Source organism: Mycteria americana, chromosome 24 (assembly GCF_035582795.1).
Source record: "Mycteria americana isolate JAX WOST 10 ecotype Jacksonville Zoo and Gardens chromosome 24, USCA_MyAme_1.0, whole genome shotgun sequence".
NCBI lineage: Eukaryota > Metazoa > Chordata > Aves > Ciconiiformes > Ciconiidae > Mycteria > Mycteria americana.
The window spans coordinates 1,640,837-1,655,288 of NC_134388.1; the positions used below are offsets into that span (position 1 = coordinate 1,640,837).

Here is a 14,452-nt window from a genome sequence, read left to right on the forward strand (position 1 = left end):
CAGGGCTGCTGAGGGACGCGGGGGACGAGCCCACGCAGGGAGGCCACGCGTGGCCAGGATATTCCCTCCCCCCTCAAATCCAGATGCCAAACCCAGCCTGGGGGGGGGTGGGACCAGGCCTAGGACCCGGGTGGGACCTACGGTCCCACCCGGGTCCTAGGCCTGGTCCCACCCCCCCCCCGCCCCGGGTCACGAGCACCGAGGGGTCCCGCTCCAGCTCTGCAAACGCGAGTGGAGAAATCAGCTCCCCCACCAAGGGGGAATCTGGTCCCCCAGGGCCTAGGGGTGCTGGATACAGCCCCAGGACACAGCCTAAGTACCGGGGTGGTGGGAAGAGAAAGGGGGAGCCCGGGTGCCAGGAGCGGGGCGCTTCTAACCCCCGCCAGCACCGGGCACAGTTAGTTATTATCCATAGGGAAACTGAGGCACGGAGCCCCACAGCCGCCCCAGAAGAGCTCGGAGCTGAGCCGGCGCCGGCGTGCGACACATCCGTGCCCATCACAAACCATCCACAGCATCCAAGCAAACTAGACTGTATTAATATTTACACTTATGAAGAGGAAGGAAATAAAAGGGAAAAGGTAGGTGGTGGAGAAGCAGGCGGCTGCCCCTTCTGCCGTGTGGGCTTTCCCGTTGGATCCATAGGAGCTGCGTCCCCTCCCCAGGGGCTCGTGACCCTCGTGCGAATGCAAGGCGAGGGGTGGTTGCAATTTCTCATGGCTTCCCCCCCCGCCCCGAGAGCGACGGCTCATTCTCAGCCAAAACCTCAACGGTGAAACCCGGCCTCGCCACGCACCGCCAGCACCGTGCTTACGGCCCGGGTGCGTCCCGGCACTAAAACGTGCCACCACTCGCATGCTCCAGACGTGACGCCGATATTGCCCAGAAGCAAAAACCAGAGGGAAAGGCTGGCAAGAGCCAGCCTCGCCTCCGCTCTGCGCTGGCGGGGGATTTGCATCATTTTTGGAAGTTCGAATCCTCCTGGCAACGCCGAATGACAGTAGCTGCCGCAGGGCGCACACCGCTTTGGCTGAAATCAGAGAGGAAAAATGAAACTTTGGAACCATCCCCCCGCAATCACCGGGGCAGAATTGCCATATAAACGGGGGAGGAAACCGACACTTGGTAGGAGCTGCCATGATTTCCCCTGGCTGCTGGTTCGGCCCCTGCAGCTCTGCTCTCCGACACTCTTGTACGAGCCGATGTTGAGGGAAACGCTTCCAAAGCGTGGGACGGCCAGAAGTGGGGCAGAGGCTGCTGCTTTTCCCCTGGGAGTCATCTGGGTTTCTCTACTTGAGGGACCGCTGGGAGCCCTGTGGCTGCAGCCCCGCTCCTGGCATTCCCAGGGAGGAGAGGCCCCCGGGGTGCTCCAGGGCAGGCGCAGACCCTGCGTGGTGCGGAGGTGGCTTTCAGCACGTCCCAGGAGCCTCCGCCTGCCCTGCATACCCGAGCCCCGTGTTTTCTTTTCTAACAGCCCCAGAGCACTCGATGTGTTTTTTCTGGAGTGCTTCCGAGCCCGGTATTTGGCTTTCCCTGCGCCCCAGAGCCCTCCACATGCATGTGTGTGCATGTGTGCGTGTGCCCCAGAGCCTTCCAGGTGCCTTTTGAGGTGCTTGAGTCTTCTGAGCATGTTCAGTGTACCCCAAAGCTCTCCTTTTGCCTTCCCTTGCACCCCAGAGCCCTCCTCGAGTCTTCCAGCACCCCCGAGAACTCTACGAGTCTTTCAGTGGGCCCAGAGCCCTCCAAGTGCCTCTCGCTGCTCCCCAGGGCTCTCCATGGGCTTTTCTGGAAGCCCCTGCCCGCAGTTGCAGGCACCCCAGGACCCTCCTCGTGACTTTTCACAGGCCCTGCAGCCCTTCACATGCCTTTCCCTGTGCCCCAGATCCCTCTGTCTGGCTTTCGGAGTGTCTCCTGGGGATCTAGCCCTGCCTCTCGTCCCATGGGGACAAGCAGCAAGGCGGGAGAGCACGGAGGGTTGGGTGGGCTTCCCGAACCAACGTGCTCACAGGGGAGGAAAGCGCTCTCCGAGCATCAGCGAGGCCCACAGGGGAGGAAGGGTCCTCACCGTCCACCTGCATGCAGGGACAGGAAAGGAAGTGGAGGTTTGGTGATCTGAGCTTTGTGCACAACCCTGATGAGAAAGAATCACGTAAGGCAGAAGGCAGGGAGCGGAGGGGAGAGGAGAGGCGCAGGCGCCGCTGTGCGACAACAAACCTCGCTTGGGAAGCGGCCAGCGGTTATTGAGGGGGTGTTGAAGCATGGGAGGCCGGTGCAAGGGTGTCCCGCAGCCCAGCCACGGCCCTGGATGCAGCGAGCCTGGCAGGCCAGCTCCCTCCCCGTGGCGAGAGGCATGAGGCAGCGAGTGGTACTTTCCTAAAGGTCCTGACCTGCGGCTGGAGCGTGTCTACATCGCTTCAAGCCACAAAATAACTTTACTGTGCCGGTACTCTGCTGCTTAACCATGCTGGTGCTTCAACAACAGCGTCTCAAAGGGAGGGGAGGGGTATTTGGGGCATTAAAACTACAGAATCCTCTTTTCTGCATCTGAGACCGAACACCTCTCGGGGAGCAGAAGGCAGCCTTGCTGCCCGGATTCCCCAGCTCCTGGTTTTACATCTGCCACAAAGAGACGGTGGGACAGAGGGAATGAAGTCCAACGGCAGCTCACAGGCTCCAGCCGTGAGTCCCAGGTGGTTCGCAGGACTTGGAGCTGCCGGCTGAAGGGAAAGGCTGCCCGGCAGAGCCCTGCTGCCCGCGCCACGCAAACAGCCCCAGCGGAAGACAAGTCCAAAGGCCTCAGCACTGGAGCGGTGGGGCAGGACGGTCCCTTTTCCCTTGGGAAGCTGGTCAAGATCAGCTGAGCTGTGGCTGTTGCACGGGCAGGAAGGGAGACAAGGAACGCCAACTTTCTGCCACAGAGGTGCGAGGAGTCTCCATGTCTGGGCGCTGGTTCGTGTGTGCTGCTGGAGTCCCCATCGCACCACCGATGGGGCTGGGAGGAAGAGGAAGGCTGGGAGGAAGGGGAGGAGCACCAGGCCACCTGGCTACAGTTGGAGCTGCTCAGCCCCCTTCACAACTTCTGGATTTTCTCAGCAATAACGATGGGGTTCTCCTTACGGATCTTCTCGGCTGCTTCTGCCTTGTAGTTGTAGGGGCAGGCGTGCATGTCGGAGTACCGGTGAATGGCACAGAACAGGTTCCCGCAGCGGCAGTCAAAGCCTGAAGGGAGGAAGAACAGAGAGACAAAGCCGCATTAGTCCCCGTCCAGCTGGACAGGAAGGCGGCAGGGCCCCCGCTCTTTCCTGCCAGGCCAGGAAGCTCCACTAATGCAGAAAGAGGGTCAGATGAGGGAGGGGGGCCACTGTCCCTGACAGGCGGAAGGGAATCTCAGTGTGGGGGAAGACCACGGGTTGCTCTTCGATTTCCTCTGGCTTAGCCGCTCCCGTGAGCGCAGGCGCGCTCTGGGCAGCCCCAGCTGTCACAGCAGTGGGAAATGCTCCCAGAGCAGCTGCTCTCCACGTTCCCTGGGGGACGAGGGACATGCCGGGGACTGCAGAGTGCCAGATTGCTAATCCAGGCTGCAGGGAGGCAGCCTGAGCTGGAGCCGAGCCCTCCGAGCCAGCTTGGCTCCCCAGGCATCAGTCATGCAACAGCATCTGGCCTGACCAGCAGTAAGCCAGCAAGCAGCAAAACCTTCACCTCGTTAGGATCACTTTCGAGCTATTTAGGTTTCAAAATTCATAATTTAGTCACTTCATTTGGAGATAGTGCTGTTCTGAAGTGCTACCATTATCACAGCACACCGGGAAACTGAGGCACGGAGCAGGAAGGGGGTTCCCTGCTGTGCTGGCAGTGACGCACGCTCTTTCCTGTCACATCTTTCCAACTACAGGCTGTAAAGACCACAAACACCTTGCTACAAGGTGCCTACTTGAGAAAACTCATTTTATCCTAAACGCCCTGAATTCACAGGAGCTCTCTGCAAGTTGATTCCTAAAGGAGAGGAAACTTCTCACAGTCTGAAGCTCTTAAGGAAACGCTCATCCAGGAAAACAATCCTCCCTGCAGATCTGAAGGCTGGGCACAGAGTACCCTGCCCAGTCCTAGGCTTAAAAATCCACCTTTATTCTATGACAGCACCCTCAAATATCCAGGCAAGCTCGGGTTCCAGTGTCAGGCGCTGGGCAAACCTCCCAGGCCAGCCCATGCCAAAGCAGCTTACCTCGACGAAAGCAGAAGTGTGTGTGCAGTCCCTGGCTGCTGAACGCACCGAGGAGGCTAAAGAGGCGAGCGCTCCGCTAGAACAGCTTGACCTGCACGGCTCTAGAGTTAACTTTTTCCAGGGAAACACTAAATGTCAGAGTCAATTTAGGGGATTGATGTTTTTATTAACAAAGCACAACCAAGTTAATTGCTTCATGAATTGCCTTTCCAGGGGCAGTTTTCCCATTGATACCGGTCACCTGACACCATCTCAGCACTTCTCCCTCTTCAGCTTTACAGGCTGAACGCTGAGAGCCATCCTGCTCTCAGGAACCTAACAGCAGAAGTCAAGCAACATTAACTAATGGGATGAGTCTTGGAGCGCGATTTTCAGTTTGGATCTAACTCAGTTCATGTCACTACTATGAAAGCTTTACCGCTGACTTGAATAGGAGCAGAATTAGATCCACAGCGAGCACTGCCTTTGCTTCTACAAGCAGCTTTCGCCAAGCAGCAGAAATAACCCAAGAGGCACAGCTCCATCCAGTTCTGCAATCCTGCATCCAAGGGCCGGCAGGGACCCTGACAGTGAGAGGCAGACTCCCCAGGCTACTGCCTCGGACAGCGCTGTTCGCAGGTTGGAGCTCCCCTCCCACCTCCCCTGCAGCGCCACGTCTGACGATGTAAAGTACTTTTTGGAGGGCTACCTCCAACCACTGACCCACGCCGACCCTCTGAACCCAGGCAGTATCACAGCACAAGGAGATCTGTTCACAGGGCTATGAAACCAGACTAGTTAGGCCACAGGCACGTTTTCCCCACAGCCAGGGTCTTACCAGTTAGCCCTATCTTCTTCCGGCAAGTGAAGCAGCGATTCTTCTTCTGTTTCGGTTTTTCTGAAGCTGTCTTGCCCTCAGCTGTGTTCTGGGATATTTCAAGCAGGGTACCTGAAACAGAGGCAAGAGTTTTGCTACCCTTCCTGATAAACCAAGCGACACATTCGTACAGGAGCTGCTTGAGGCCCTCCCGATGCTGGGTCTGTGCCAGACACCTCTGTGTGCACGTTGCCCTGGCCGACAGACCCCAAACTGTGAGATTTGCCTTGTTGCACAGAGATCTACACCTCACACGGCCTCACGTTTTCTCTCTGTTTCAAATTCCTTAAGTTCCAGGCTCAGAAACACCAAGGAGATATTACGGTTTAGCTAAGGCGTGCGTACGTACGTAAGGTAACGCGATGCCCTTTAGTTTCTGCCGAGAAGAGGTAATACTAAGTAGAATTACCTGGTGCTTGCCATAGGTTAAGCATGCATCTGGACAGTCACTACAGCTTAGCTGATGTACAGTAACTCAACTGCACAGCTGAGCCTAGAGTTAATCTTTGCAGGAAAAAAAAAAGTTAACCCCTTGTAAGTACTACTAATTATTTTTGCTGACTCTTATGTAAGTGTTCCTCATATGTAGGTCTCAGAATGCTTTACACAGATACTCATCACTGTCTCTAATCTACCAAAAGGAAAACTGAGCTCTGAAAGCCAGATTGTTAAAGGTCACTGATGCTTAGCAGGATTTCCTACAGTACCTAAGCAGGTTAGAGAAGTCAACAGGAGGGAGGAGCTCCAACTGCTAGCAGATACACACCTGCAGCGCACGCCGCTCTGAAAATCAGGCTAAGGAGACAAACAGTCAGAGATAGCTTTGCGGATCTGACCCTAAACAACTTTCTAAAAATCCCACAATCAGAAGAAAGGGGCAGGCTCTCCCAAGCCTCTCTTTCATCAAATAGTCTCTCACCTGCCTGTTGTAAATTGTCTCCTGGGCTTGCAGGCCAGGGATTACCAAATCCAAAATGCACACTCATGTGCGGTGACTAGAGCCTGTTTTTTTAGCAACAAACAACTCTTGGGGGGTTTTTTAGCTTTGAATACAAGCAAATTGTCAGCTGTACTAAAGGAGGGTGTCTCCAATGCAGCGTCACTTGGTTACGGCTCGGCTGCAACACCATGGCTCACCCTGTTACTCATCAACTGGAGGACATACCCCGCTGGGCAACAAAACCCGTGCTCCTCTATCACTTCAAGGTACCCACTTGGCAAACAAAGCGACAGCGTTAACACGCCCCTCTGAGGGGCAGGTATGCCTCCCGTCACACAGGATGACAACAACCAAGCCAGCAGCTGCCCCTGGGCACCACCACAAACACGTATCCTCTCTCCCAAGACTACACTGGATCCGTCTCCTTTCCTCCCTCAAGAGATGGCAGGGAACTGCAGCCAACAACAGCCGTGCAGCAGGCTGTGGGACGCTCCGGGCTTTCTGCCATTCACTAGGATAGGCGTCATGGAAGATTATCCTCCTGCCAGCGAGTCGAGGGCTGGCAGCTACTCAGCCCTCAGCCCACAAAGCAATCTCTATCGGCCTGCCCTCAGGCACAGCATTTTCTCTCCTCCCTGTTTCAGAAACAAACTGTTTTCTCCTTAGCTCTCTTGCTAGGTGTACCTTTCCTGCCGGGAGGTAACAACCGTCCCCTGGAGTTAGTGGCCAGTACTGTACTTGCTGCTCAAACCGACTTGCGAGATCAGTGTCATTCAGACTCGTGCAAAGGCCAAACCATCTACCTGATGAGGAAGATGCTGATGAGGCTTCTTCTGTCTTGACAAATTCTTCTGTCTCACTGCTGTTTTCTTCTCTGGATATGCTCATGGCCGTCATCTGATGGGTCACAGGAGTCTGAGCACTGGGAGCATTTGCAACAAACAAACAAACCAACCATAGAGCAAACATAAGTATTTTCTTTTGATGAACAGTTATGTGGGAGAGATCTTCAGCCCATAGAGGTATTTCATTATACTCAAAGGTAGCTCAGGAGTACAGCAGGCCAACTCCCCTTGAGATTTGGGATCAAAGTTCTTCATAGACACAAATGGAATGAATCTGTGATGACCTCAGTTTCCTTTTCCACCCAATTATATCTCAAAGCCAAGGCGACAGCCCATCCAAACAAGTCCAGGGACAGGGAAATAGAGTTATGAGTCGGGACTGTAACGCAATGGTAGAGCTCAATGCAGTACTATCTTCCTTCCTGTCAAACGTGACTGAGGTCCCTAATCCTGCTGTCGCAGCTTCCAGACTGGATCATCACCAGGTGCTTTCACTTAGGACTGAGCTGAAACCGAACAGCTTAACACAGCTTCTAACAGACAAGGTGCACTGGCTCTTAGAGAACCAGGATGCCGTTCAGTTTACTACAGGTCTTCATTTACTACCGACCCTCTGGTACCTGACTCTACGCATCAGTCATCATCATCAGGGACATCTCAATCTACCAGATAAACCAGGGTCACAATGGACAGTGATCCGCTTTACAGATCCCCTTGGCCATATGAAGGATGAGAGCCCACCCCTTGTGTCCCAGGGCTGGTTTTTAGCACAGCTGTAGATCCTCCCACCCTGTAGACTATGACCCTACCTGGCTTTCACATCCTCAGGCGTGGAGTCTCCCTCTGCACGCTGCCCTGCAATTGAATCTGAAGCCATGGGGCTGCTGTTGGGACCACTCGGTGCTACGAGACAAGATCAGAGTCTTGGTAAGCTCTTAAAAATGTCAGCCAGTTCCTCGGGTGCTTGCCAGCCAAGGAGAAAGCAGGCTGAGCACTTTCAGCAGGCTTGAACCTCCTGCTCCCTCCCAGGAGCTGGGAGCGCACACCCCGGTTGGGATCACTCCCAGATCCCCTGTTCTTTGACTCTCCCCTCCAAATTTGTGCATAAGTCTCTGTGGGGACAACACATCAGTGCTGGACAGACCTCACTGTGACCCAGTGCAGATATTCTTACATTAGATCGGGAATGACTCCTTGTATCAGGATAACAACATCCTTCTGAAATTAGCTGCTCATCTTCTGGAGGACTGCAGGCCTCGTTTATGGAGATCTGTTCAGCTCCTCAGGATCTGCGAACTCCCTTTTGAGGGACGACAGTTTATTCGCAGGAGTTATGTGCTGAATGCCTTCCATTACTGTGCATTTTTTAACATCTGGTAAAATCTGACTTCAGTCACCCATGACACCTCCGTCATTCTTTGATACCCCTTCTTTTCCTCGACATTGCAAAGCAAACTCCGCATCAGCATAAATACTCTCCTATCAGCATAAAAGAAAGTGCTGCAGTTACCAACATACCTTGAACCCGTAACTTTGCAACTTCTCCGAGATATAAGAACCAGATCCTCATCTGCTGAAAGGAACTGGCTTCGATAGAAACATGTTGGTTTATGTCAGCCGAGGATCTAAGTCAGGGTCGTTAGAAAAACCCTTTGTCAGGAAGAGCTGTGTTCCCAATATATATTTTGGGTGGGTAATTCAAGGAAAGCCATTATTACACTCAGGAACAAAACTGCGAAAGATCTCTAAAAGGCGTTTCTCACCGGTATTGCAAAGCCTGTACACGGGGCATCTGCACAAACTCTCAGCAAAAGAAAATCCTGCTAATGATGGCAAGAGCATCCTTTCTGTGCACCTAGCTGCCTCCCAGCTCGGTGATATGTCAGCTCTGTTTAGCTGCAAGAAACAAACCTTTTATTTCGTTGCTTTTGATTGTCAACCCTGTTAAGATAAGAAAATTATGCAAACCCAAAAGGCCAAATTCTTCCCAAATAAAAAGTCATTTCAGGGATCTGTCATGATTCCCAGCAGTCAGCACGTAACTCAGGGAGCGGGTAATGGCTAAAAATCTGGGCCACTGGTAGTGCAAGTGAACTTTTACAGTTTACTGGAAGGTGCTGACTGGGACGGGGCTTCACAAATAGCTGGGACTGGGAAGAAAAAACACTGATGCCCTTATGGGGAACAGAAGTGCTCAAAGGCTCAGGTCTTTGATTTAGAGGCTTGGGTCTATACGAAAAGGGAAGACACGAGTTTTCCAGGAAGGAAGAAATCTGCTGGTGGCCAGTACCAGCACCATGCTCTATCCCAGTTGCTTAACAGTTTGCATACAGGCACCCATTTAAGACAGATTTCTCAGACAAAAATCGTCTACCTGGGGGGCTTATCCGGTCACTGCTCTGCTGTCTCTGTAGAAACTCCTTGTAGCAAACGGAGCACATCCCGTTAGTCCGGGGGCTGCCATAAAATCCACAGCCTGTGGTACACAAGAGAGGCACCTGGGTTTGGTTTGTCTCCTGAGCCATCCTCTCTCCTCCGAGGCACCAAGCTACAGACAGGAATAAAAACGAGACAGCTGTTAGGGCCGGAGCGCTTGTTCATTGTACGCTGCAGCTGATCAGGAAGGAGCACAAAGGATCCCGAGAGAGTCCGGTTCCTGCACACGCACAACAACGCGATCCGAGTCCCTTAAGCACGGGATACCCAGGGTTCGTAAGCAGCCACCGGATCCGGGTCCTGGGGCCTCGAGCCATCCAGAGCTCAGCTGCCGGGAGGCTGCCCAGAGCCAGGCTGAAAAGCCGACAGGAACCGGCTCCCGGTACTCCCTCCTCACACCACCAGGCTCCCTGAACTCCCAGTGAAAGACACGCACTAAAACCTGAACGATCCGCTCTCCAACGGTAACAAGAAGTGCCATCGCAGCGCAACCGATGACTCCTGCAAACACCAAAACAAAGAACGCCACTCAAACAGCCAGCGTCCAGCCTAATTAGTTACATTTTGCGCTTAGTGGCGTTTGTTTTAATTTCAAGACTGTTTTACTTCTTTAGTTCTCAGGAAGATGATGCAAGTGATGCAAAAATAACCCACTGACTCTCAGTTTGGACACACTCATGTGTTTCCTGACACATGCTGGCGGATAAGGGGAATGTTAGCATGGTTAGGCTGGAAATAAGAATAAGGTTTCCTTCCAGCAGGAAGATGCAATTCTGGAACACCTTCCCGGGGGAAACAGCAGACACGGTGAAACCTACTTTTAAAATGAATCTTAGTAATTTCTCTCTGGAACACAGGCAGTTGCCTCTAGACCCGGGAACTGGCCCCTTCCAGCCCCACGTGGTATAGCATTTACACGGCCAAACTGCACTGCACCCCTTTAAACCAGAACCGTAAGCAGTAACTCCCAGCAACAACAAACACCAATTCAGATGGGTGTGAACAACGTGGCCGCGGCCGGTCCAGCTTTGGCGGAGGACAAGGGGAAAGGACGTTTGCGGGACCGCGGCAGCACAGGTGGCTCCAGCTCGGGCACAAAGACACGGCGTTGCTACCGGGAGTCCCCAGCAGCGATCCCCTTCTCCTAGCCCGGCAGTTGCACAAAGTATCCACCACTTTACCGCTCGCTCTGCCGCTTTCTTTCACGCTCCCACAAAACTTGCTCCACCGAGGGAATAACACAACAGGAACATGAAATAATTACCCTCCCAGGAGCGCTCCCGTGGGATGGCAGTGGATCAGTTCTGGTTTATTCCTCCTTATCCTCAGCTGGGTGATACCAAGCTCCGCTCTGCACTCAGGGCTCCTCTCGCAGAGCTCAGACCAGCGTTCCTACTACCAGACCAGGAGCCCTTCCCAGCCCAAACCGACCTCTCCTTCGGCACCAGCAGCCAAGGGAGCCTCCTCCGCACCGCACCCTCTCGGAGCGGACCTGGCAGGCTGAATCCTCGCGGAGGTAACCGGATGGTAACCACTGCCACGCACGGACAAATTTTCAGGAGTTGCTTCTGATTTTGAGCGTCCCTGGAGAGAGAAGGCAACGACTGCTCAGACTTTGGACGAGTTCAGCTCCCCCTCAGGAAGCAGCCTTAGCCAGCAGCCCAGGGGCGACCTGCAGCGGGGCCGAGGGTGGCTTTACAGCAAAGCCAGCCGAAATGAAGAACCGCGGGGGAAACCGAACCGCTCCCTCTCCCGCTGCTCTGCCCCTGCACCCCGGGCCCGGGCAGGCCGGGGCGAGCCGGGCAACCCACCACCGGGCCGGGGAAAGCCGCAGGCCACCCGCCCACCCCATCGCCCTCCGGCCGAGCTGCCCCAGCCGCTGCCCGGTCGAAGGCCGGCGTTGCCCCGGGGGGATGTCTCCCCGTGCCTCCCCCCCCCCGCCCCCCACCGCGGCCGGGCCCCGTGCCCCGCTCCCCGCCCGCAGTGGAAATCGAGGCCGAGGCTTCGCGGCCTGCGCGGCGGCGGGCAGGCCCGAGCCGGGCCGGGCCCCTGGGCCGCGCCGGGCCTCACTCACCGGCGGCGGAGGCGGGCGGCCGCCGGGCCGGGCCGGGCCGGCCGCCGGGAGGCTCAGGCGGGCGGCGGGCAGGGCGGGCTGCCGGGAAACATGGCGGGCGCTGCCGGCGGGACCGCGGCCCCCGAGCGCCCTCCCCCGGGGAGGGCCCGGCCCGGGCGGGACGGGGGGGACGGGACGGGGCCGCCGCCTGCAGCCGGGACCGGAGAGGCCTGGCTATAGGGGCTGGGGTATAGGTGTGCCCTGGCTATAGGGGAGGGGGCTGAGACCCCTTGGCTATAGGGGCTGGGGTATAGGTGTGCCCTGTCTATAGGGGAGGGGGCTGAGACCCCTGGCTATATGGCCAGGGTATAGGTGTGCCCCATAGGTGTGCTGAGGGGGCTGAGACCCCCCTATGGGTATAAGGGGTAGGACACAGCCAGACCCCACTATAGAGAGGGGATCGGGGAGCCCCCGCTATAGGGCTGGGACACAGTCGGACTCAGGCTATAGGAGAAGGGTGAGACCCCAGTCGCCCCAAGCTATAGGGGCTGGGACATAGATATTCCTTAACTATAGGGGAGGGAGCTGGGACCTTCCTCCCCAGCTATAGGGCAGAGGATGGGGGACATCCCCATCTATAGCCGCTGGAGGAGAGGGTGGACAACACTCTTCCCCCACCCCAGCTATAGGGGCCAGGATGCAGCTGGCTTTCCCCCCAGCGACAGGAGTGGGGCTGGGGATACCCACCCCCAGCTCTCGGGGCCATACCCCATCTATAGGGGGTGAGCCGGGAGGCGGTGGTGCCCCTCGTGCATTTCGGCTGCGATTCAGAATTAATTGCCCCGAGCGCACGCTCATTCTCAGCCTCACCCCAGCCTCTTTCCCCATCACTGCTCGCCCCGCGGGTCAGCCTTGCCCTCCCAAACAGAGAGGGAGCGTGGGATGCTCCGGGCGTCTCCGGCTGGACGGGCTTCCCGGCTGCAAACCGCTACTGCCTCTCTTCTCTGAGCCCTGGATGATGGTTTTTGGTTTGTTTGGTTTTTTTTTTTAATCGAAGCTTTGCTCAGGTGTTGTCGTGACCCAGCGCGTCACGGGGCTGATTCGCCTCCGAGCCCGTGTGCCCGTGCCCAGGGTTGGCGATCGTAGGTGCCAGGGCAGGTCACCGCAGGAGAAAGCGCCCGTTGCCCAGCGGTGCTGGGGCTCGGGAAACACCCAGGAGCAAAAACCCCGGGAAGCCGCTGCCAGGCTCTGCTCGGATGTCTCCCCATCATCTCCCTGGCCTGGGGGGCTACGAAAAACTTTGTGCGTTAGCCCTAAGCCCCGGGCAGGCCGTCGGAGCGGGGCTTCTGCTTGTCTTTGGTTTGTGGCAGAGGCGCAGGCAGGGCTCTGCTCTCGGGCCGCCTTTGGGGCCAGCTCAGGCCACGCAAAGGCATCTGTTGGTGCGGTTTGATTTATTTGCAGTGGCCGGCATGGGAAATAAACTCAGCTGAGGGGCTGGGCAGGTCCCTGCCCGAGCATCCCCGGCTCCCCGAGCATCCCCGGCCGCCCGGTTCCCGTGGGGCCAGCACCGGCGAGAACCGCACACCCCGGGCCGTGGCCACCAGGTGGCACCAGGCTCCCACGGAAAGGTGGGCACTCGTGTACCCACGCACCCCACACCCCTGCAGCCCCTCACCCGTGTACCCGTGCACCCCCCCCCGTACCCTTCACCCTCCTGGGCACGCCTCGCCCGCTGCCAGCCCCACGCTCCAGCCAGCCCTGCGGAGCAGAGTGGGTCCTTCTCGGGCGCTGGAGCCCCACTTGGCTAACGAGGGTCACTTGGCTAACGAGGGTCACTTGGCTAATGTGGACCAGGGGCCCCGGGGCCACCGGCACCAGCCCGGGGTGCCCCTGCCCCCCCGGCGCTCTCCGTGCACCCTCCGGCGCTGCCGTCCTGCTCCCCAGGCCCTTTGGCTTTACAGAGCCTCGTGGGGCAGGAGCAGGGGGTCAGGGCGGTTTTTGGGCGGGCAGAGCCCCCAGCAGCCCTGGATGGGTGGTGAAGCACAGGAGCTGCTCTGCCAGGGCGGCTGCAAGGAGGCCGGGAGCCACCTGGGTGCCCAGGCTCCAGGATCCTGCCTGCGGCTGGGGCAGCGCGGCAGGAGCGGGGGGCACTTTGCTGGGGGGACGAGGGCACGGGCCAAGGGCGGTGGTGGGGCGCGGAGAGCAGGGCAGGCTGAGCTGCAGGGCTATTAATACACATTTTCCCGTGATGCTCTGGCACAATTTTCAGAGCCAAAGCCGGAGGGAGATCCTGGCCGACGCAGCCTGGGTTTATCCCTTCCCTGCTCCGCTCTCCCCTCGTCCCCAGAACCGCTGCAGTCACCCACCGCTGTCACTCCCACAGCACTGAGACACACTGCTGGAGCGTCGTCTCCATCTGCCCTTGAGCCGCGGCAACGGAGAGGGGGGCTGCCTCCATCTCTGCCCGCTGCCTGGCTGCATCAGCCCTCTCCTGAGCATCTTCTCTGCCTGGGTTATCTAATGACGATGGCAGAGCATCTAAATGTCACTCCGCTAAAGGGAGCGAGGCGTCCGGGGAGGGGGGGCTGGGGTGGACAGGATGGGAGAAACAGGAGCAAAACAGTATCGATTTCTAGCCAATTATCACTGTTATCAAAGCAGCACAATTAAAGGATGAGGACACATTTCCAATACCCTGCCTGCCCCTCCGAGGCCAGGCACTGGTTCGTCAGCTCGGCCGAACGCACGCATCTGCGTGCACGCAAGTACTTAACGTCTGCACATGCGTGCCCGTGTATGCTTGTAGCACATGCATGTGCATGCAAACACACATGCGCAGCCGCGCAGGCGTCCTGGGCTCGGCGGCGTCTGCTGAGCTTGTTTTCCCCGCGGAGTTAATCTCCCCAGCCCGCTTCGCTGCCTCGTTTTTCTGTGTAGCCAAGATGTGCCTCCATCTGGCTCTCGCTGAGCCCGGGGAGGGTGGAGGGCTCTGGGGATGGCTGGCAAAGCACTGCCCAGGGCTCTCGCCCAAAGAGGAGTCGGAGCAGCGGGGACTTGACCCGTTTCTCATTCTCTGGGTCCTCCGTAAAATGTTTTCTCG

At 57.0% G+C, this 14,452-nt stretch overlaps 1 protein-coding gene across 5 annotated transcripts; it reads right to left on the minus strand.

Annotated features, from left to right (window-relative positions):
* Nucleotides 1-517: 517 nt before the first annotated feature.
* Nucleotides 518-11,533, minus strand: LOC142420245 (AN1-type zinc finger protein 5-like). 5 transcript variants are annotated; one of them, XM_075523934.1, is made up of 7 exons: nucleotides 11,374-11,533; nucleotides 10,564-10,883; nucleotides 9,238-9,411; nucleotides 7,673-7,766; nucleotides 6,822-6,940; nucleotides 5,040-5,150; nucleotides 518-3,219 (listed from the first exon to the last, which is right to left on the minus strand). In XM_075523934.1, exons 3-7 carry the CDS (start codon nucleotides 9,386-9,388, stop codon nucleotides 3,071-3,073), a joined length of 624 nt encoding a protein of 207 aa, XP_075380049.1. In that variant the 5' UTR covers nucleotides 9,389-9,411; nucleotides 10,564-10,883; nucleotides 11,374-11,533; the 3' UTR covers nucleotides 518-3,070. The 5 variants fall into 5 exon arrangements, with proteins under 5 accessions (XP_075380049.1, XP_075380053.1, XP_075380051.1 ...); XM_075523938.1 differs by lacking the exons at nucleotides 10,564-10,883; nucleotides 11,374-11,533 and adding exons at nucleotides 8,382-8,446; nucleotides 8,627-8,759 and having other exon boundaries at nucleotides 9,238-9,378; XM_075523936.1 differs by lacking the exons at nucleotides 10,564-10,883; nucleotides 11,374-11,533 and adding exons at nucleotides 8,382-8,450; nucleotides 8,627-8,759 and having other exon boundaries at nucleotides 9,238-9,378.
* Nucleotides 11,534-14,452: the final 2,919 nt, after the last annotated feature.